Source organism: Numenius arquata, chromosome 11, assembly GCF_964106895.1.
Source record: "Numenius arquata chromosome 11, bNumArq3.hap1.1, whole genome shotgun sequence".
NCBI classification, from domain to species: Eukaryota; Metazoa; Chordata; class Aves; order Charadriiformes; family Scolopacidae; genus Numenius; species Numenius arquata.
This window is the reverse complement of record NC_133586.1, coordinates 43,343,076-43,366,466: the sequence shown is the minus strand read 5'-3', so window position 1 is coordinate 43,366,466 and position 23,391 is coordinate 43,343,076. Positions and strand designations below refer to the sequence as shown.

The 23,391-nt window shown below is 46.6% G+C and overlaps 1 protein-coding gene across 1 annotated transcript in view; it reads left to right on the top strand.

Annotated features, from left to right (window-relative positions):
- The window catches only part of RAPGEF6 (Rap guanine nucleotide exchange factor 6), a 130,618-nt gene extending 114,436 nt beyond the window's left edge, over positions 1–16,182 (top strand). The window contains exons 26-29 of the mRNA XM_074155810.1: positions 4,371–4,596; positions 6,604–7,115; positions 10,055–10,366; positions 12,035–16,182. Coding sequence (XP_074011911.1) covers positions 4,371–4,596; positions 6,604–7,115; positions 10,055–10,366; positions 12,035–12,060 — 1,076 coding nt within the window. The 3' untranslated portion in view covers positions 12,061–16,182. The remainder of the gene's footprint in view (positions 1–4,370; positions 4,597–6,603; positions 7,116–10,054; positions 10,367–12,034) is intronic.
- Positions 16,183–23,391: the final 7,209 nt, after the last annotated feature.

Genomic DNA, 23,391 nt, shown 5'->3' with positions numbered 1-23,391 from the left:
TTTTTTTTTTTGAGCATCGCTTATAAACAAGTTATTTTTGTTAACTTTCATCTGGTTCTTTGAAAATAATATTTTGTTTCTTTGGGGTGATTTCATTAATTCAACTTGCTTTCGGCGTATTTTTAGCACTGATCTGATCTGATTGAGGCGCTCCGTACCCTGTTGTACGTGTAGTGCCAACAGCTCATTGAACTAAAATTAGGTGCTTCACAGACAGCAGAAAGACATAATTTTAGGCATGAACGCGTTCCACTTAATCTTAGATGTCATTTTCTTTTGAGCTGTGCCCAAGTGATATGCAAATAGGACTGAGGAAAAAACGTTTTAAAATCAGGACGTTGTTTGTGCTGTTGCTTGTCTCGTCGCTTACCATGGTCTGCCTGCCTGTTCTTTATTGCAGTTGGTAACATCCAACGGGCGGACAACTGCAGTCAGATGAATCTCTCTGGCTCTTCCTCATCGCTCGCCAGCGAAACCAGCAACAAGAACAGCGGACAACGCAGCTACGGAATAGGTGGGGCTTATTTGCAAAAGAGAATTTGGATGATTGTCAAAGCCAGAGACAGTTCTGACCTGAGTGAGAAGGGAGAAAGAGAGGATAAGAGGGAAAAGGCAGAAGCTGAGCGCGAGCGCAGGAAAACGAAGGGATCCCCGTTTAGAAGACTTAGGGAAAGAAGCTTCTCCAGGGAAAGAACAGCTTTTACTGCAAAAAGGAAAGCAGAGCACGTTGAGGCCTCGGAAGGGAGTGAGAACCAACAGGAGAAAGACAGTGATGCTCTGAGTACAACAAGTATCTATAGCAACAGCAGTCTGTGGACATCTTACTGCCTGTGCGTGAAGTCTAGAAGGAGAAGGAAGACACTGTGATGTATTTTTAGAAGAAAGACTGTGATGTCCACTTTGTGTCAGATGTACTGATTTATATAAGTTATTTTAGCATTATTCATGTACATGTTTAAGCTGTTTAATGTGCTTTCCTTCCAGATATTTGTGTCAGTTATTTATAGCTCATCACCCTTACAGTGCAGTGAAGACAATAATGTGAAGTTTAGAAAATCAAGGAGCGGGTATAGTGGCGGTTCTGGTGCTTAGTGTTTCACAGGTACCAATGAAACAATAAGTTCAGCAACATTCTCCTCGTTAGACTCCAGATAGTCCCTCATAAGATGTAAATCCAATGCTCACTTCCAGCGTTGGTGTATATTTCCATTGGTCACATCTTCTGCTAACCTTTTCGGCCCAGAAAAAATTACATTTAGTCTGTTTATATCCATGTGCTGTTATTGAATGACTCAGCTCTCGGTGTTAATCTCCTTAATGAAGAGGAGCCCTTTTGTTCTCCACATCTTTGAAGTTCTTGAAGAAGAGCGTCTTAAAATTAAGACATTTCTTACTGCAGTACAGTTGCCTTAATTTTAAGCAGCTCATTAGACAAGGTAAAGAATATGAGGTATTAATTATTGTCAAAGGAAAGGAAACTGAAGTTTAATCTTAAAAATGCTGGTCTACAATATTGATATTTAAAGCTCATATTTGCTCTTAAAATCTGACAGTAATAATCAAGCCAAAGCTGCGAAAGCTCTCAAATGCTGAGCTCTGTGCTCAGTGGCATGTATTCCAGTGGCTCCAGGTGCCACGTTGTATGACCTCTGTGTTTTTTACGGATTTAGTGGCATCAATCTTCTGTATCACGTTGTGTGTATCACTGACATGGCTTTCCCACTGCCCGGGCATTTCACGTTTTCACCTAATTGATGTAAATATATGGCAGTCCAGCTCAAAGACACACGTGGGTAGAAATAAAGAGAGAAATTGAGTGATTGGCAGGAATCTGGGGAAAAAAATGCTTATCTGAGGACTGTGTCAACAGTGTATTAATATGGTCTCCTGCAAAGAAGGACCACCTTTTGATTAATTTACAGATGCTCATTTACCTGTACATGAAGCAGTTGATGATCCAGTATTTTCAAATAAAGATTCTAGTTTTGTAATTCTATGCACAGAATGTAAGACATACCGTAGACTGCTTTCTCCTGGTGAGGGCAGGGATGTGTTTCCTGAGATGCAGTGGATTTGTTATAGAGGAACCCACTGGGAACTTCAAGGGAAAAAAAAATTAAAGAAACCCAAACCAACACCACGGTCATTAATGCACGGCCTTTTGCCTTCAGATAAAGGGGAACAAACCACAGCTGTGGGTCAGAGAGCTAATGGAGGCAAAATGGGTTGGCTTTTTTATTAAAAAAAAAAACCCACAACCAAACTAATTTAATAGACACCTCCTGATTTTGTTGCCTGATGGCACAAGAGAAGGAACTTCCTTCTGCCCATAAGATGGTGCGTGGACTTATCTAAAGAGAGGAATAGTCCAGGGAGCTTGAAATCTGAACATCTTCAATTTGCTGCTGCTGCTGAAGGCGCATCAGTCCGTGGGACCTGCTGGGATTCACCCCAGGGTACTGACAGGGTCAGCCCATCTTATTGCTAGACCTCTCTCGGTTATTTATCAGTGATCTTGGAACTCTGGAGAAGGTCCCAGTCAATTGGAAGCTAGCAAGTGTTTTTCCAGTTTTCGAGGAAGGCAAGAAAAGAAGACCCTGGTAATGATAAGCCTGTCAGTCTCACCTCAGTGCCAGGTAAAATGATGGAGATTATTCTGGGAATTGCTGAAAAACGCTTGAAAGAGAGTGTGGTCGTGAGTCAGAGCCAACGTGGGTTCATGAAGGGAAGGTCATGCCTCACTTAATAGCCTTTTAAGACAAGATTATGCACCTGAAAGGCAAAGGGAAGGCAGACGTGGGTGTTTGGGATTTTAGCAAAGCTTTTGAAGGACGGAATGTCCAGCAGGTACACGATACTGTGGGTGAACACTTGGCTGGAAGGGTTGGTCCCAAGGAGCTGTAGTGTATGGGGCACCATCTGGCTGGTGGCCAGTTGCTAGCGGTGTTCCCAAGGACTCGATTTTAGGTGCTCTTCAGTATTTTTATTGATGGCCTGGACACAGGGAGTTGAGTGCACACAAGTAAGTTTGCCAATTAGGAGGAGCTGCTGATTCCTTCCAGGGTTGAGAGCCCTTGCAGAGGAATTCTGGACAAAGTGTAGTGAACTGGTCTAAAGAAGAGATTGTCCCACTATATTCAGCTTCGATGCGGCCTCACCTTGGGTGCTGGGTGCAACTTGGGGCTCCATGATTGAAGAAGGATATAAAAATAGTGGAATGTGTCCAAACGAGGGCACCAAAGATGGTGAGAGGACTAGAGGGCATGACTCAGGAGGAGCAGCCGAGGTCACTTGGTCTGCTCAGTTCAGAGCAGAGGAGACTGGATGCCTTCATGGACGTCTACAGTTCTTCATGAGGGGGAGAGGAGAGGGAGGTGCTGGTCTCTTCTCTAAGGTCCTGAAGAACCTGAGTGTGGTTTCCCTCAGACCAGCCCAGATGCACTTTGCTGAGTTCAGTTCATTTGAATTCTTTCCCTGAGTCTCTAAGGTCATAAAAATAAATGATTTAGTCAAGTTGTCCATACTAAGGGCTTTTTCTTTTGCAGTGTGGGGACAGGTGTCCCATCTGGAATCCCTTTAGCTACACCAGCAGAAGTGTCTACAGGAGATACGTAGCCAGAGCCCATGGAAGTCCTCAATATTATAGTCTCTTTTATGTTCACTCCAGGTACTAGGAAGAGGAGGTGTTGCAAATATGGGGCTATATACATTAGTTGTGTTTGAAAGAAGTTATTTGAGGGTAAGGGTAAGCCAAGCAGAAAAAAACACATACATTTTGCTCTGAAACTGGTGAGGTCTTCAGCAATGCTGGCGTCTGGTCCAGCTCCTGCCAAAGTTGTGTTTCCCGCTTGTCCTTCCTTTTCTGTTAGTTTTGGAACAGATAATAAAACTGAAACGGACCATATGGCTAATCCCTGGGTGCTAATAGCTGGCTTTTACCTTAGTCAGCATCTCCTCATCCACTGCCAAAACCTTTTTTGAGTCTCTCACAACAGTAGGGCAGAGGGATAGAGGGAACTGAGCTGCATTTATACTAGAGGACTCAGCGCTTGCAGAATTGGAGAGACCTGATCTATCCACCCACTGTTTATGCTACAACTGTTGGTCCTGCTTATGTAGGTTTAACCTTCTGGTCTGGAGAGTAGTGGAGTTACAGGCAGGTTATTGGTGACACCAGACTCGCACTAATGAATTACAGTGCTAGGTGCTGTTAGATGCTAAAAGCTTTAGTACTCTAAAAAATACAGTGGACCGATTGTGTGCAAACAGGTTTTGATTGTTTTGTCTTCTAAATATTCTTGCTGAAATTGTCATACCTACTAAACTTGAATTGCTCTGTGACCGTGACGTTCTCTTCTTCTCTCCTTTAGGCTACGCCCTCATTCCTTCCACCAAATCGGACAACTTCTCGGATTCCAGCCACAGTGAGATTTCATCCCGCTCCAGCATCGTGAGCAACTGCTCGGTGGACTCAATGTCGGCAGCGCTGCAGGACGAGAGGAGTTTGTCCCAGTCTCTCATTGTGGTGGATTCGGGGGGTGCAGAGAGAAAAGAGCATCCTCAGCCGCTGGCTGATTACGGGCAGCCCTGCCCAGGGTAAGACGCAACTGGGTTTGGTTGGGGTTGATGTCCTGGTGCCCGAAGGGGTAACGAAGCTTTGGTCAGGGCGCAATTACACACTCTTCTGTGGTCAGTAAGCTCGTGCTGGAAGCTGGAGTTCTGGTTGCTCTGTTGGGAAGAGCCTGTTTTCCCAAGAAACTTGGGTAGACAACAGCTCGTTCCTATCGGTGGGGTTCGGGTGGACATCTCTTGATGGAGAATGCAAATGTGTCAAAAGCTGGGATGATACTTAGCTAATTAGTGCAGTAGTGAGAGACGGCAGAACAAGAATAGGATAGTATCAGTTCTTTCTGAGACAGATGTGTCAGTCACTTAACGTACCCTAATGTGATTTTTTTTAAAGGATTTTTATTATTAACATCTGTTGCTTAGGCGGACTGGAAGCTTTCTGCCACTGCCTCCCTGAGAGCAACCACACGAGAGGTCTTGTTACTTTAGCACAATGAGAACTTGTCCTCAGGTGACACTTTGAACTGGAAGGTTTTGGTTTTTATCTTACTAGACGTTAAGCCTTGATCCATAAGATTTAATATGCAGGAATCTTCTTGGGATAACACCTTCTGTCCACGGATGTTGTGGATTTGAGTCAGTGAGAGAAGCTCCTTACATTTACAATCTTTACAGTTCCTCTCTAAAGCAATATAATTTTTTTTAATGATTGAACTCTTTATGGCGATATACATTATTTCTGTATAATTGATTTTAATTCTGTTGTGTTTTGTCCCCTGTACAAAAAGCCTTTTAGAGTATGCTTTGCTAAAGTGATGCAGCGCTTAAGAAATTAGTGATTCGGTTTATTTTATTGGGCTAAAGTGGAAATTGAAAGGTGTGCTTCATAAACCAAAATAATTCCCTTTTAGAAGAGGCAAAACACGTGCAGAGAATGTGTTTATTCAGTCTCAGGGTACTGAGAGAAGTGTCCCCTCCCGCTGGAGCAGGTTATGGTGGGTACCTTTGGTGCTGGCTGAGAAAAGCCACCTTCAGTGGTGGCTGAAGGACAGTGGATTGCAGTGACAACTGTTCTCTTTGCAAATTAACAGCACATTGTTCACGGTTTATGGTTGTTCATTTGTGCCTTAGTTTCAGTAGGTTTTAGGGGGAAGAAAGCAGGTTTTATGCTAGAACTTAGAAAAGCAAGGAAAGAGAAGTTGTTTGCATATATCTAAGAAATGTTCCTTGATTTCACCGTGTGTCAGTAAATCGTTGAATTTTCATGTTGTGCTGTCCCTGCATTTGTTAACGTAACCAGGAATAGTTAAGAGACTTGAATAATTAGCAATTGTATACTTCATGTATTTTAAATTTATGCAAACCTGGCTTTATTTTTGTTTTCCCCTTAATTATATATTGACAGTGATTAGAGCTTTTAGCGGCTGTTTCTTTAAACAAGAAAATTTATGCTTGGGTGTCAGAATCTCTCACTCCAAATTGTTTCCACAAATGGTTTTTATGCCCAATATTTCCAAATGTTCTTGAAATACAGCTGCCTCCTCTGTGTCTGAACGACTTTATGTCGCTGCCACTGAAGGGGTTGGCTTTTATTCTAAATATTTATTTTGGTTTTGGTTTATAAATGCAAAGAAAAAGGTGGTGATAGCCTGAAACTAAGAGGTGATTGGAATTACCGAGAGGTGATTGGAATTACCAAGAGGTGATTGGTTTCTGTCAGGCGCTGTCTTGCTGCGGTTGGGAGACAAAGGTTTCTCTGGACCAGATTTTTATGGATATGGGGAGAAGCCTGGAAATCCCTGTTGCAGACTTGTTATTCCCTTGGGAATATTTGCCCAGCTGCCATGTGCAGAAGTGAGTCGGGAATAACGGTGTCTCGTGTCGGTGCCTTGACTTTGCTGTGTACCTGTTCTACAACCAGGGATTAGGTGCCCTATAACCAGGTCATTGTCTCTGAGTACATCACCTTTTATTTTAAAAGCTTATAAGGTGTTGGTTTTCTTTTTTCCTGCTTTCTGTTGTTTTCCCATGTAGCTGGTCAATCACTAGGCCTGCCCTCATCCGAGGGATGGCTTTCACGTCCTCCATGAGCAGCGAGGAGATCTCCCATGAACACATCACGGTGGAGGCAGCAGATAGCGGCCGGGGGAGCTGGACTTCATGCTCGAGTAGCTCTCATGACAACTTTCAGAACATCCCGAACCAGAAGAGCTGGGATCTCCTCAATTCTTACCGTCACACCCAGCTGGACGGACCTATAGCTGAAGTGGATCCCACAAACTGTTACTCTGAGGAGGCGTATTTGTATTCCGATGCCTTTTCCAAAACCAACAGGCAGTCAAAAGCCAGTGTGGAGCTGGATCAGTCTCGGCAGAGCTGGGCCTCCTCCAGCTCCCTCTCAGACACCTACGAAACAAACTATGGGACAATTAAACGGAGGGGGCTGGAGAACTCTACAGCAGAGCAGGCGGAGGTTTTGGACTCTAAACCAGGCGCTGATACAACTTACAAAACTGTCACTTCGAGCACAGAAAAAGGCCTGATAGGTAAGTCAAGCCAGCGGCTTATGGAAGCGTCTACATCTGTTTTTCATTTTGATATCAAGTTGTTAAGAAGTAACATCAGCAGGTCTGGGGGCTGGATGGCATGTTAAATTCAGCTTCACGTGTGATTTTCACCAGAACACTCCACAGACAGTGTGTTTTCAAGCCACCTTCTTTTGCACTGGGGAAACTTGAAATGGTAAACCAGCCCATTCCCAGTCACTGAATGGGGCTGCTGCAGGAGAACCGTCTTCAGGAAGACGTCAGGCAGTTCCTCTCTGTAGTATGGCCTTTTATTGTTATGGATTTTGGACACGCACATCACTGTAGACGTTTCCTCTGGCAAGGAGCAATGAGCGTGGCTTCTTGAAGTCCCTGTAATACAGACTTTCCATGAACCCGAGAGGGAAGAGCGTGACTGCTGGGGGGTACGGAGCTCTCATCTCTGAGCTGGGGCATCTTTCATCCACAGGGCTTTGGTCTCCAGAAGCTTCCGGGCAAAGCAGATTCCCTTCCTATCTTTGCTGTGTTGAACTGCCATTTATTTGGTTATACAACTGCAGTTTGGCTGCGTATGAAAGGAGAAAAACTTATAAAATGTCTTTTCAAAGACGCATAGTTCTACCGAGCAAGATGTTCTGCCCCTGTCCCAGTGAGTTTAGTAGCCAAACCTAAAGGAACTTTAGGAACAAGATAAAACACAGAGTGCAAAGCTTTCTAGACTGTAATTCAAGGGTGCAGCTGAAATGCAGTTTAATTACTGACTAGATCGCTGGAGGCGTTTCTGTTATCAAAGGCAATTGCCTGAATAAACATGGCAGGTAGGGTGGAGGTCTTGGATTGCGTTCCTCCTCCCTGGCTTTGTAGAAGAAAGGCAGCGCGGTGGAGCCTTACAGAGAACTGCTCACAGCCCTCTCCTGTGTGCACGCTCTGCCCTTGTGGCCTCTCAAAGCTGCTCACGAGCCTCTGAGCTGCTTTAGGAGATGGTGTGTTGGCTGTTCGGTACGTGCCGTCTTTGCTCACGGGTCGTCATCTTCTTTTTAATTCTTTTTCCGTACCATACCAGAGAGTTTGCCTCTCTGCAGTCACAGCGCGCTGGTAGGAAACACTCAGCAACGCGCTTCGGTCGAGCGTGCGTATATCTGCTTAAGCAAAGATCTGATACAGGTGGATGTAATTTCTGGTTTGCAAACGCAAATGGGTTCGCTGTTCGCCATCGTACAGTAGGGCAAAGAGATTTTCACTTTATTTCACCGTTTGCTTATTCTCCGCAAACGGCTTGTTGCCGGAGTCTGTGATGACTGCAACGAGTTCAGAATATTGTAAACAAATTGAGAATCTTCAGTTTGTTTGCTTAATGAGCCGATGTTGAATTGTCCTCCAAAAGGTTTGGCACAAGCTTTTTTGCCCTAAACTTTTAAACCGGAGCTGCCCACATACAGATGGCAGAATCAGTAAATGCAATGACTTCGTAACTTCACGTGCGTCTCTATCGAACGTTTCTTGCTGCAGCCTTTGCTTTACCAGCAGAGGAGGTGTGGATGGTGGTGTGCCATTGCTGCACATCCACAGGGAAAAGCTTTTCCATTACTCTTGCCTATAGCAGACATCAACATTTATATTGCTGCCTTTTAGTTACGTTTCCCTTAACCCCCGTGCGGAATTTCACCCTGTTTTCTTTACAGAGTGAATATTGGAGTAATCAGCTGCTTGGGAAGGGGGATTCCTATAAATCAGTGTAAATCCCTGCCTGTTCCCACGTGTATCTGCTAAAATCCAGGCACAGAAACCGTGAATTCAGTTTTCTTTATTTTCCTGTAAGCCCAAGCAGGAACTGGGGCCATCGGCTCTGAACCAGCTCTCGTTCCTGGTACCAACACCCAGAATCTCGCAAGTCCACAACACAATAAGAAATACTCCTTTATTTTCACCCTTCCGTGTTCATGTCAGATAAGAAAATATTACAGCTGCTGAAATAAATGGAACTGTAATGAACACGCTTAAAATGTGTCCACAAGAAGAATGCAAATTCACTCAAGTAATAGATTTTAAAAATTACCGTGCCTTTGAAACTCTCCTGTTGCAACATGTACGTGGAAAAAAGCTGGATTTAACATGCACATGAGCCCCAGACCTGGGGGCGGGTGGGAGGGAGGGGAAGAAACTTTAAAATTTAAAGTTAAGCTTTGCTTTGAGGGCGTGTGTCACCTGAACTGCTGATGAAGGGGGAAGGAAAGTACGGAAATGATAAACCGGTGGTTACTGTTAGAAAATGCAGAATAATGAATGCAGGCTCTATATATACAGTTTACCTAAAAGTTTCATGTGATGCTAAGGTTTTTCTCTTCCTATAGCATAAGCTGATTTGGTGGTTCAGTGTCTTATTACATATTAATTGATACAGTGATACTTGATTATAATGAATTTCGGTTAAGCCACTGATGGGCGATGAAGGGGATGTTGTTGAATTCAGCCAGCAATTTTTGCTATCGGATGCAGGCTCGCCGAGCAGAGTAACTTTGGGCTAGTTGCCTTAATTTCTTTTCATTTCAATTCCCCAGCTGCCGAGCTGGCTCTCCATCCATGAGAGCTCCCCGGCATCCCGCCCGGAGCGGGGCCGCGGGAGTAGGGATGGGTATAACGAAATTGCAAGCTGAATATTGAGGTGCTAGTCCTGTTTCTGCTCGATTGGCGTCTTGCCCAATGAGTTCACGGGTAGCTGGTGCCACTCCAACTTCTTAAAAATAAGTAGAAAACAGAAATGAAAGCATAAATACCTGCCGCTGTCGTTATAACCGGTGTTTCTGCATTTGCATTTTGTTATCAGTTTCTGTTTTGCCATTGTAACATTTCATGATTTTTTAACGTTTTGTTTCCCTTTTTTTTTTTTTTCTCCTCCCCTCCCCCTCTTTAACATTTCCATTGCTTATTTCTTGTGCCAGTCTACTGTGTCACCTCACCTAAGAAGGACGATAGGTATAGGGAGCCACCGCCCACCCCTCCGGGATATATGGGGATTTCTTTAGCGGACATAAAGGAAGGATCGCCCCACCACCCACACCTAAAACCTCCCGACTATAGTGTGGCAGTGCAGAGGTCAAAGATGCTGCACAGTGACCTCTCTAGACTTTCATCAGCTCCTCTCGGTAGTGAACCGGTGGCCTGTATTTCATCGAAGATGCCTCAGTGGCATAGTCGGCAGCCGTCCAGCCCCAAACTAGCAGATATGACTGACGCAGATAGTGAAGAGGATGGTAGGTGCAACACCTCACTCGGGAGATGTTAAGTGAACTGCTGTGTGAATCTGGTCTGTGCGGTGTTTTCCTTCACCACGATGTTCTTGCGGGCTTTCTCTTGGTCATTCTTGGAGATTAAAACGGGCTTAATCTCTAAATACACAGATCTGTTCGTATGGCTGTATGCACATGCATATGTGTATGCATGTATGTATGCTTCAAAAAAGCAAAAAGAATGCCTTCCCTTTAGATAAAGCATGTTGACACCAATCAGACTTCAAATTATATATAAATAAATATATATATATATATATAAAAATACATACGAGATCTCCCAAAGCACAACTGAGACACTTAAGAGCATGTAGATACTATTTATTTATTTATTTTTCTTTAAAATCTGTCTCCTCTCAGTGGTGATGACGACTTTAAGGGACACTGTCGGGCTGTAAATTACCCGTAGAGAAACTCCAGCCTCTCCGGGTTGAGTGATGTCCCGCTGGTTTAGGGACGGCATCAGGGTGGTCACCTAAACCGAGTGCTTTGGATTTGATGGGATGTTGTACAACTTCTAACTCATTTCACATTTTTACTCTCATGTGCTCCTCAACAGAGGTTTCTGGAGATTGGGTTTAAAAACGCTGAAAGAAGTAACAGTGAATTTCTGTTCTTCTGCAAGGTGCGTTTAATAAAACCCGGCTTTTCAGCCCGGCCGGCCCCGGCAGTGTCTCTTCCAGTCAAATTCCTCACGATCTTGTTTGAAGCACCAGCCAGTGCTGCCGAGCACGGCGTGTTTCGGGTGACCGAAATGCAGGAGATTTTGCTGAAAAAGACTGCTCTTATATTGTGTCAAAACTAACGTCAAGTTTGGGGAATTTCTCCTGAATTGTTTACCTGCGGATTTGCTCTGGTACCTGTGCTCTGGTGGCATCTCTCTCCCCCCTTTGCTGGTGAACTCTTTTTTTTTTTTATTATTATTATTTTTTTATTTTTTATTTATTCGAATGTTGTGGTCGTTTCCTTCGATTTTCCTTCTGCCTTAAAACGAGCGTGGATTTAGATGAAAACAATTTCTGATGCAAAATGATCCTATCTTGGCCCTTTAAAATATGGAATCGGTATTTATTGTATATATTAGTACTGCAGTTCAAACTCACGGTAACACATAGCGTTGCCCAGCATTATTTCACTTGTCATATTGAACGTTTTTGATGTAAAAATAAGGAATCAATTGCTTCAAACATTTTAATCCAAATTTTTCTAAACTGGATTTAACCATACACTTTGAGATAACGCCTATTTTGCTACTTTTAAAGTGTTGGTTAATTTTCCTGGAGATGCGACACTCGCTGCATGTTGGAAAGTAGTTTACCGGCTTTTCTCCCAAATCGGCGCGCTGGGGACATTGGGAGCTGCATGCTGATAATTTTTGGAGGATCTGGGATTCTCTGCTTTGCAATTTAGCGCGATGACTGCAATTCCTCAGGTGCCTGAGGATTTGATAAATGGTGATACCAGCTATGTCGTGGTCAATGATTAAGACACGATGAAGTAGTGAAATCTTCCCAGAACCAGTGTAATCGCGTAACTGGGTGCTGTTTGGTGCCCGCTGCGCCCGAGGCAGGGACCGATGGAATCATTCACGCTTTCTCTTTTTTTTTTTTTTTTTTTCCTCTTGTTTTACAGAAGATGAACAAGTATCAGCAGTTTAACCATCGGGCTCTGCCTGTAAACCACTTCCCCGCCCCAGGGACGTGGGGAGAAGGCCCACGGGACGCTGTTGGCCATCGCTGACCCCTTGCTGCTGCTGACCTCAGCCCCACGCGTTCGCCATCCCGAGACGGAACGGGTTGGATCACGTCTCTCTACCTTATTTCAATCCACCACCGCCTAAGAAAACAAACAAACAAAAAAAGCTATTTCTGCCCGTGAGATAGAAAACCCGTTTTCAAGGAGCGTTACCGACTCCCTGGACACCCACGTCCGGAGTGTCCGGAGATGGACCAGGCTCCGTGCATTTGGGAGGACCAGTTGTCACCACCACTTGAAACGTGGAAACAGTCTTCTCTACGATACCACATAATCCTTGGGTAGTTTTCCATCCTCCTTCTTTTCTACATGATCATTATAAGTCGAAGAGTGTTATTTTATGAACTTTTTTTAAAAAAAAAAAATATATCAAAGTGTCAGCAAAAGCAAAGGACGTTGCTGAAGTATCTGAAAATAATTTATTAATTTAAATTTTTTTTTTTTTTTAATGGGAATTTCCTTTATTTGTGTTGGCAGTGCTCTGGTTGGCTAATATCAATGTTTAGTCGATGTGATAGTAAATTAGCTGCACGTAAACTGTCGCGCTCTCAATATAAACGCAGAAAACTAGAAATGGGACATTATTACCAGGTGCAGAAATACACGGATTTTAGGGTGGTTTTAGATGAAATATAAATAGAGCACAAAGCCCTGTGTGAGGCAGGGAGCCCTGCCTCTGCCGCTCCCCGCCTGCACCCACACGGCCAAAACCCGCCGCCCTTCAAGGATTTTTGGGAAATATTTTAGCCGCCAGGCAACTAGGGCCACAGTCGGTGTTCTCCCCCCCCTCCTATGGAATGGTTTGAAACCTGGAGCTGCCAGGGGAGTTTGGAGCTTTCCCAAAAGAGCTTTAACCAGGGTCTGCCCCGCGGAGTCGAGCGTGCAAAACGCGGAGCCAGGAGCTGAACTAAACCCTGTGTTGTGGGTTTTAAGATCATCCCACACCTTCTGGCCTTTTACCAGAGTTGCACAGGATTTAGGTGCAAAGGTTATCTTTAAAAAAAAAATAAAAAATAAAAAATAATATATATATATCACCTTCATTTCACAGTAAAATCTGTGAAACTGAATATTAAATGACATAATCCTTATACAAGACTATAATGCGTTTTAAGATGGGTTAAAAAAACCCCTTGTGTTCATCTGGAAAACACTGATGATCTCAAAACGCTTGGTTTTAAATCCTCGATGAAAATCCTGGTGGTGGCAGTGACAGTTCTGACTGACAGCCAGGCGGTAGTAACTCGTGATCCTTTAGTTTGACCACGCTCAAATAAAGTGCTGATTTGATTTTTGCTTAGCCAGCCAGAGCGCAGAGGGGTAGAACTGGAAATACCTGCAGTTTCTTTCTTTCTTTCTTTCTTTCTTCTCGCACACGATGCCCCATCCTGGTGTTAAAATCGGACATGAATGTGTGAATATGTATTTAAACATTTAATTGTAAATCTCTGTTGTGATGTTTACAGCCTAAGCTAGAAAGAAGATGTTTGTCATTTTTACAGTGCCTCAAAACTGATTTCTATATCCATAGTCGTGAAGAGCTTTAAGGTTTGTTGTTTTCTTTTCCCGTGCGTGTGCAGGGGGTGCGAGGTGAACGCGGCGTTTTCTGAGCGTGACACAAGTACCCAAAGCAACCCAAAGCCTTTGATGTGCTTTCCCCGGAGCTGCTGGTGACCGTGTGTCACCCAGCCCCGTGTCCATGTCCCCGTGGCACAAGGCTGGGTGTCACCCTGCGGCCGGAACGTCCTCAGATGGGCTGGGATTGGGAAAACGTAAATAAACAGCGAAGCTGAGGAAGGGATGCCTAATTCCCAACTAACGGGTTGGCTGGGTTAATTATTGGCACAAAGAGGAGGAGCAAATGGTTGAAAAAAAAATATCCATGAAAAAAGAGTCGAGGTCTATCTCAATAAACACATCTTGCTTTTTTTCGGGGCCTTAATGAATATAATGAACCTGCGCAGGCCTTAATGAGTAAAGATCAGGTGTCAAAGCAATGCAGGGCAGAGCGATTCTTTTCAGCGCGTGTAATGTTGGTAATGGAACTGTTCAACTGGTATTTTTGTGGGATGTGGATGCGAGTCGTAGCGGTCCCACCGACAGCTGTAGTCGCTTGCAAACTTCTCCGTGGAGCGTGCAACGGGCTTCCCGTTCCGTCCGAAAATCATCTGTGCTGTGCCAGGTAAATCCAGTCACAGGGTTCCCGCGCCCTCGGGGGGTTGAGCTGTGCTTTATTCCAGCCTGTTGAACAAAAGTCAAAGGGATGAGGGGGTTTGTTACTAAAGTGACTTCCTTTTTCCCCAAAAAACCCTGACCGTGCTGCCTTGGAGGACAGGGAAAAGCTCCTCGGGGGAGCGGGGTTGGGGTCCTCCTAAAGAGCAGTTGAATAAATCGCCCGTTGAGACGTGGTGTTTGCACATCAAGAGCCTCCGTCTGTTCTGCAGGGCTTTTCAGGGCACTGGAAAGTTTTGGGTTTTGTTTTTTAAAGTGAGTGAAAGTCTTGCTAATCATATTTTCCTAATATCCAATACAGCTGGTGTAAATAAATCATGCGTAAACTACGGACAGATGAGCTACTCCTCCCGCTTCTCCTGCCCCGCACAGTGTGGTTTTTGCCTCTGCTGGTCCTTGCTGGGATTTTTGTTTGTTTTATTTGTTTTTAAATCAACCGATCACATTGATCAGGGCCGATAGCCAAATGTAGTGTGTCTGGTGTGGATTTGAAGAGACATTATCCCTTTTTTCCCCCTAATTCAAACAGTGGTCGGTACCCGTTGTACACCGCTTTGTAGTGGAGCGATGTCTTCTGGATGGCAGATGCCCGACTTGGTGCCTCCAGCGGGTTCCTCCGACTCGGGCTCCGATTTCCACAGACAATTAAAATGCCTCGTGTCACGTTCTTCCACTGCCGCACCTCGGGTTGCTCGCTTTCTGCTGCTTGTTTCGCTCGTGACTTGCGGGTGAAAGATCCGTTTCAGGTATTTGTGGTTTAACCGTACAGTATTCCCTGATGCTTTACAAAGCGTAAACTTCCAAGTAATTCCCCGAAAAGCAGCACGGTTTTGTGAAATCGGCCTCCCCAGTTGCAGGAAGGGGAAAATGGGATGGCTGAGCCTCTGAGTTCTGGTTTCATCTCCCAAATTTACTAAATAACGGGAAGGCGATGTCTGCAGATCCTTAAACTCACGTTTTTGCGATGTGGACATGCAGGAAGGGGTGGATATTTGCTCACGACGGGCAGCGTGTTCCTTTCCTGGCTCGTTTGCTTTGCCTTTATCCCCTAAGGAGTTCCAGAGGTGAGCCGATGGTTCACTGGGAGAGGGTCGGAGCCCGTTGCTCGGGGTGTGTGTCCCCGTTCCCCAAGGGCTGAGCCCGTCGGCGATGTCACTTGCCGAGGTGGCACCCGTGGTGGTGCAAAACCTCTTCCATCATCTCCCAAGTCATTTCATCGCAGGCAACAGTGGAAATCCCAACTTGCCATTTAAGTTTTTATAAAAACATTCGAATTAGGTTGTTTCTTTTTTTAAAGGATAAACTTACCACTGCCTTCACAAACACAGAAGAAAAAAGGGATACTCTCTCTTTAGAAAAGCTTTACACATTATATTTTAGAACGCTTGTATAGAGGGTGATCTACCTTGAATTCCCAACCCAGCTTTTGCTTACGTTGTGCTTTTTAATTGTTTTATCTTTATTTTTGATATACCTGGAATGCAGTTTAGCTTGGTATTAATTAAATTCTAAATATGTGAGCATATTGGCAAAACTGCACAGATGTAACGATATTCCAATAGCAATTGTACTGCACAAGTCAGTGATTGTAAAGTATTCTGTAACAAGCAATGTTTGTCTCCTATTTTTTGATACCTCTTACACTTATGTCTTTTAGAAAGACAGTGCCTCTGTATGCTTTTTGTATTTTTACTGAGTGATTGTAAATATTTGTTATATTTTTGGTTAAGAGAATGTTTAAAAGTACTGTTTATTATCCAATCTATTAATATGTTGGAATCAATAAACAATCTACATATATGAATTGTTTCCAGCAGCTCTTTTCCAGCAGCCGGCGGAGGATGGGAGCGGGGAGAGCCTGGCCGGAGCGATGCTCGGTGAGGAGCAGCCACCAAGTGATTTTTGTCCTCACAGTGAGTGGTGGCCCCTCGGGTTTTGGCTTGGTGTCCCCCCAACTCAACTTGCAGCAGCTGGAAGAGCATTGTCCTGCAGAGCCATCTTCTGCCATGCTCAGCCGCTGCTGTCCCCCTCGGGTGACAGCGGGGACACTTGGGGTTTTGTCCCGGCTGCCCCAGGACCCTCGGAGATGGCGGTGGGGACAACGTGGGTTGAAGTGTCAGAGCACCCGGGAAAGAGGCGGTGGGCACGGTGGCAGCAGTAGAAGTTGCAATGTCCTCCTGGCTCCCTGTTCCAAACCTGTGTCAAAGGAGATGCTGCCCGCGATCCAGCCGAGTCTGGTGTTTGTCCTCTTGGCTGTGGAGCGGGTGGGATGCTGGGCACATGGGGACCGCAGCAGGGGGAGCAGGGGACAGACAGCCCGCTGGTCACCACAGCCACCCTGGGCCAGGGAGATAGCCTCTGGGCATCAGGAGGGGAGCAAGGAAGGAGCCACTGCTGCCACCTCTCTACAACTACTTGAAAGGACACTGTAGAGGTTGGTGCTGGTCTCTTCTCACAGGTAACTAATGACAGAACCAGAGGGAATGGCTTCAAGCTCCAGCAGGGTAGGTTTAGACTGAACATTAGGAAAGAATTTTTCACAGAAAGAGTGGTCGGGCATTGGAACAGGCTGCCCAGGGAGGGGGTTGAGTCACCATCCCTGGATGTGTTTAAGAGACATTTAGATGTGGTGTTGGGGGCTATGATATAGGGAAGAACTTTGTAGTGTAGGGTAGATGGTTGGACTCGATGATCCCAAGGGTCTCTTCCAACCTGGATGATTCTATGATTCTATCTGTGTCCCCAGGTGGCACCCTGCTCGGTGCTTCATACCTCTGTGGTCCCTCACCATCCTCCCCACCTGTCCCACACCCCCAGAGCAGCTTGTCCATCCTCATCCTCCTCCTGCAGCCCCCCCGATGTGTGGCAGCACCTCACCGTCCCTCTCCCCAAACCCCTTTTCCCACACGGTGATGGAGCCTATGGGAGAGCTGGGGAGGGACTCTTGATCGGGGGGTGGACCCATAGGACAGAAGTTTTTAATGGAAAGAGGAGAAATTTAGATAAGTTATGGAAGAAATTTTCTCCTGTGAGGGTGGTGAGAGCCTGGCCCGGGTTGGCCAGAGAAGCTGTGGCTGCCCCATCCCTGGAGGGGTTCAAGGCCAGGTTGGACAGGGCTTGGAGCAACCTGGTCTGGTGGGAGGTGTCCCTGCCCAGGGCAGGGGGTGCCACTGGGGAGGCTTTAAGGTCCCTTCCCACCCAAACTATTCTATGATGTGATTCTATGGGACATGGGGAGACGTCTTGGGAACACCAAGGATCTGCGGGGGCCTGCAGGGAGGCTCTGCTCACGGGGATGGGGACTCCATCTCCCCCGCTTTCCCCAGGTCCCGGGGTCTGTCCCAGCTCGGCTGCCTCTGTGTCCAACCCAGAACAATCAGAGCGAGGCGGAGCCTGGTGCAGAGATGCCACCGGACTCTGTACCGTGCCTTGCAGGCTCTTACACCTTCTAAAATACAAATGAAGATGTCTGCAGGGAGCGAGGGTGGAACCACAGAGCTGAAAATACTCCTCTTTTATTTTTTCCCCCCTCATTTTTGCAGACTGGCCCACAGCTGCTGGCAGCCCCTGGCGCGGTGCTGCGGGTGGGACGGGACCCCCCTGCCCTGGCCACCAGGGCCAGCTTGTAACTTCATCTCCCCTCTATTTATTTTACTGGTCATCCAAAAGGTAAGATACATGGGAGCCTTATGGATAAATATAGATATATTTATTATTCTTTTTCTTTAGGGAGTGTGGCTGTTCTGTAAGGGGTCCATGCTGCTGAACAAAACCTGGGGCTTGTTGTTGGCTTCCCCGGTGCAAATGGCATTTTTTATCCCCCTGGTGCGGTCCCTGTCCCTGGGGCTGCGGCTGCGAGAGCTGAACTTCATCTCTTTCACCGTCTTATTTCTCCCGGGGGAACTTTCCAGTTTTCTTTGAGTTTCTCTGATTTCAGACACTTTCTGGGAGGTTGTTAGTTTTTTTTTAATTTTTTTTTTTTTTTTTAAAACTTCTGAAAGTTACTATTTTCCTTAAAGAAGGCGCAGAAAGAAGAGCTGCCACAAGAGGCCACCATCGCCTGTGTTTTTATCGGCGCCTCCCTGAAACCCCCCGTTCGGGGCCGATGCCGGTGGGTCCCCGCGATGCTCAGCCGCTGCCGTCCCCCTCGGGTGACAGCGGGGACGCTCCGCCTGCCCCGGGACCCTCGATAGTGGCTTCGGGGACAACGTGGGTCCCGAAGGCACGATGCGGGAGGACATCTGGTCTCAGCAGGTCACTTTGCATTTAGGACTTTCTAAGGCTGCCCAGTGGGTGGTCCAGATTTCCTCCTCGCTTCCCTGGAAAACCTGTTTTCACCCATAATATTTACCCTTTGCCCTTTTCTCTGCTCGTCCCCATCTGGGCTGGGAGGTTGCAGAGCTTTTCCTCCTGCAGGTCCGTGGTGCAGAACCATCAGCAAACCGTGGTGGGACAATCTGCGAAGGCAGCAGGTAGCGCTCGGGTGTTACTGGGAAGTGCCGTGTCGTTACGGGCACGCCGCAGCGAGCCATTTGTCGTGTAAAACCAAATTAAGAAGAAGCAGCTTCATTAGCGAGCGTTCCTGCCTAATGAGGTATTTTAATTTTGGGCTTGCCTTCCAACTTTGTTGTTGGTGGGTTGTTTTTTTTTTTTCCTTTTAGTGGCTTTAAAAGCTATTTTGCACAGCCCAATTTGTTGCCTTTTGTTTGTCTAAAATGACTTTAAATAGGGTGGCATCCTCTCCCCTGATGCGTTTCCAGCCTTGCCCTGGGTCTGACGCTGTCCTGCCTTCACCCCTGGGGGTGAGGATTTACCAAACTCGGGCTGCGGGCAGAGCGTGGCATTCAACCAACGTATTTCCTCATTTTCTGCTGGAAAGCGAGTGGCAATCAGATTTTATTGGGTAGAATTAGTATCTGCTTGTTAGACTGCAGTAATGCCGTGTATTATGTGCTCGAAGAAGAGTCGAGAATTGTCCCTCCAAAGTAAATATGAAAAGAGAGATTAATCCCCTCTCCCAGCACAAAAGGCTGCTCCTTTGGCAGATGTTGTCTGCAAGAAAACGGCTTTCTGTTTGCTCAAAGGGAGAAGCGAGGGGACCCGGCAGCCCGAGCTGTCCCCACACCGGGGGGGTCGGGACACACCATCAGGGCTCTGCCAGCAGGGTCAGACAGATGTTTTCAGCTATTTGGCATTTATTTAGAAGGTAAAATGTGCCAGAGAGAGACGGTGTTTGAGCACCAGGAGCGCAAAACCCCACCTCTGCTCCACTCTCCACTTTTATGTCAAATTTCTGCACTTTTGGGGCTGGAGAAAAAGCATTTTTCCTCGTCCCACCTCAGTTCAGGAGGAGCATTTAGAGCCCGTGATATTTTCACCATGAGCTTTAGGGCTGTGGCATCAGCTCTGGTGGTTTGTCCCAGAATTTGCAGTATTTTTAGCTTTCTTGAAGATCCAGGTCCTGGAGGCAAGTGATGACATGGACCAATGCCATTTTGGGGGGGGGGGGGGAAGGGAGATAAGTAAAGCAGCTCTTGTTGCTATGAAGAGAACCCTGAAAATGCAAACTATAAAAAGTAAGCTTAAAAAAAAAAAGTGGGAAGGAAATGAAGGCCCAAATTTATTTATTCATATTTATGGCTCTCGTCATTGCTGGGCTGTTGGCTCCCGGCGCTGGGTTTCTTTCCCTGTGTCTTTCCCTTGGGTACTGCCCCGAAGATGCGGGAAGAACCAAGTTGTTTGGAGGAGAATAATGTTAAATGGGCTCCACAAACGTTTCTGCTCGTTCCCCTGGATAGAGGGGGAGAGTAATTACCAGTGTGACATCGCTGCGAGTCAGTCTTGGCTTGGGAGAGACAAAGAAAAATGGTAATAACTGAATTTCAAATGTAGATGTAGTTGCATTTAACACTTATGAGCAGCAATAAAGATGAAGGTTGTAATTGTATCTGCAATTTCAAACCTCACAACATAATTTTATATACTCAAACATCTGTTTTAGGATCATAGCTGAGAGACTCAGATAATTGCCTTTTTTTTTTTTTTTTTTTTAGACCTATCAGTTAGGCACCATCGAGTTTATTATAAGTTCAAACTCGTTTATTAGTAAACACGACTTGTGTTGAGCAACGCCAGAGTGCAATAGTCCTGGGGACTAGTCCTGGGGATGGTAAGTGTGTTTGGAGAAGCAGAAGTCCATTTTGCTATCTGGCAAGATGTTGATACGCAGAAAAACTCACGGCTCCCCAAGGGACTGGGTGTCTGGCAGCACTGACCCTCCTGGGAAGATGCCGATGTTTTACCCATCCTTTGGGAATTTTGCCTAATGAGCCTCAGGGAATCCTCCTGCAAACCTGGGAAAAGCTCTTCTGGGATACCAAAGGCTGGTGGAGACCTTCATGCCTGCCTTGCCCAGGATTCCACTACCTGGTCTAGAGGGAGGTGTCCCTGCTCACATCAGAGAGGATGGAACAAGATGATCTTTAAGGTTCCTTCCAACCCAACCCATTCTAAGATCCTATGATGACGAGCACACCTTGTCTCCACCTCGGTGTAATCCTATTTTGGGGAATACACAACACTACTGCATGGCTGCAGTGCGATGCCTCCTTCGCTTTCTCTCACTTTATTTTCTGTACTAGAAGTAAAGCTGCTGGAGGGGAAGGTCTTGTGCTGGGCTCCTGCTTGGGGGACCCTTGGGAGCAGGTTTCAGCGAGACCTGGTACCTTCACCCAGAGCCCAGCTTGGGAGATGCCATAGAATCATAGACCCAGTGCTGGCTCTCTGGGCCAGCGATGGAGGTTTTGGGGAGATCGGATGCCCCTGGCACCCAGTGGGTGCTGCGCAGGTTGGTTTGTCCCTGTTGTTTCCCAGCTGTTGCACGGTGGGATGCTGAAAACTCTTCTTGCTTCTGCAGCCTGGTGCCCGGTCTGGCTTTCCTGCTCTCTGCAAGGGCTTTTTGGTCACAGCGTGGTCCTGTCCCTCACCCCGTGGGGCTGTGGCGTCGTGCCCTGCCTCTGAGCTCAGCTCAGCAAGAGACCCCGCATCGCTGCTGTGACTCCTGGTCTCCCACCGAGCGGCTGCGGTGCCTGGGAGACACCCCTCGTCCATCCGCCTCCGCCGTCTGCAGAGGGGAGTAATTAAATTTAATAGAAGTCACCCTCGGTTTTACAGCAGTAGTAATTTAAATGTAATTGGGGATGTGACTTCTGAACACGGCTGTATGTTTCCTCCAACAGTACGTTTGGCATCAGGAAGAACAAACAAATAACCGGGGACGCGCAGGAGCGGTGTGAGGAGCGAAGCTGTTGTCATTTCACCCCATCTCCGTCGGTGGTGTCCATCGCAGGGGGAGCACGCCTCTGCCCCAGCTTCATTAAATGATGCTACCGGCCCGTAATGGCTGGGAGAAATCCACCCCTTTTAGAACACCTTGTGTATCATCAGTAATGTTTTTTAAAATAATAGCAGGGGCAGAAGCTGAGGAAGTTCTTGGATTTCTGGTGCCCTTTCTCCGGAGGAGGCTGTTCCGGCCAGGTCTCTCCGCAGAGGGAGGAGGGGAAGGGGCTTCATCGTCTCACTTTGCTGTAAAACCTTTGCCGCTTTGAAGAGCCCTTAGTGACTGAAGCACATATTAAAAAGAACATAATTGTCAGCCAATTATACAGTTTAAAACTAAAAATCTGGCCTTTGGTGACGGCGTGGTTTTCAGAAGTGCAGAAACCTGGTCAATTAGAAATCAGCCAATTAAAAAGACTAAATGTGGCACTGGCTCTTCTCCTCAAGCCTAGGGAAAATATGCGCCAAAAAAATAATCAGTAACTGCTGCTTCCATCACCCGTGCCCTTTCCTGCCATGTGGAAATGTCACCCGTGGCCGGAGGGAGCCGACCTGTGCCGGTGCGAGCCCCGGCAGTGGGGACAAGGGACGGCGGCGCTGGCACTTGCTGTCAAGTGCCCTCGTATGTTTGAACTCGTGAATGTCACCCTGGAAGGTGTGAGCCGGGCCCCCACAGGGATTTAAACGTGCAGCACAGCCCTGGCCTTCCAAAGCGGGAGCTGCGGGGCGTGCTTTGTGTGCAGTGTTTAATTATGGCATGGGAATTAAGGAAGGAGGCCAACCTGCGGCACCGTGCGTGTCTGCGATGGACGGCAGTGCTGCTGGAGAAAGCCCACCGCTGCCCAGCTGCAGCAACGGTTGGGACGGAGAAATCCTCTGGTTTAATTATTATTATTTTTTTTTTTAATCATCTGAATTGTTTTTGCATGGATGGGCAGTTGAAGAAGCGAAGCGTGGTCTCTGCGCCGGTGCTTGATAAAAGGTACTTACACGGTGCGTGGGAATGAGTAACGCAAACACCGATGCAGGCATCGTTCAATGTTTAATCTACTCTTGTCAAACAAGAAAAGGGACTGGGGGGGTGGGGATGAAGACCTGTGCTGCTGCCACCGCCTTTGGTTTTGGGTTGGCTCTGCTTTGTAAAGCAGCCAGGTGCCAGGCAGGGGCATCCTCTCCATCACCCCGATGCCTCGGGCAGCCCGGGCTGCGTGCGGCCGGTATCAATCACGTGCCAGATATTTTTTTCAATGGGAAAATGATGTGTGGCCAGGTTGAAATTCTTCAGATCAATAATTTAGTGACGGGCAGCTCGAGCGCTTGGAAATAGCATTAAGTCCAGCGTAGCTGTTCTGCTTATTGCAGAGGATCGAAGGAACACCGGGGCCTGAATTGCTGAGCTCCGTCACCGTGTCAGGGCTGTGAGTGTGAATATTAAGTGCTGTGGGGGAACGGGGCCATATGTCTACGTGGCCTCTTTAGCAAGCGAAGAGGAAACGCCAAACTCTTGGCCTTGCCATCCACTGGGGAATGGACATGGGAACCGGGACTGATTTCCACCGCGGTGCCACAACCGGTCACCGAACCCATCCATGGTCCTTCCTCAAACAGCTGGAGGAAGGATGCAAAGCCATTTGTAACATAACTAGGAGGATCCTAATCTTCAT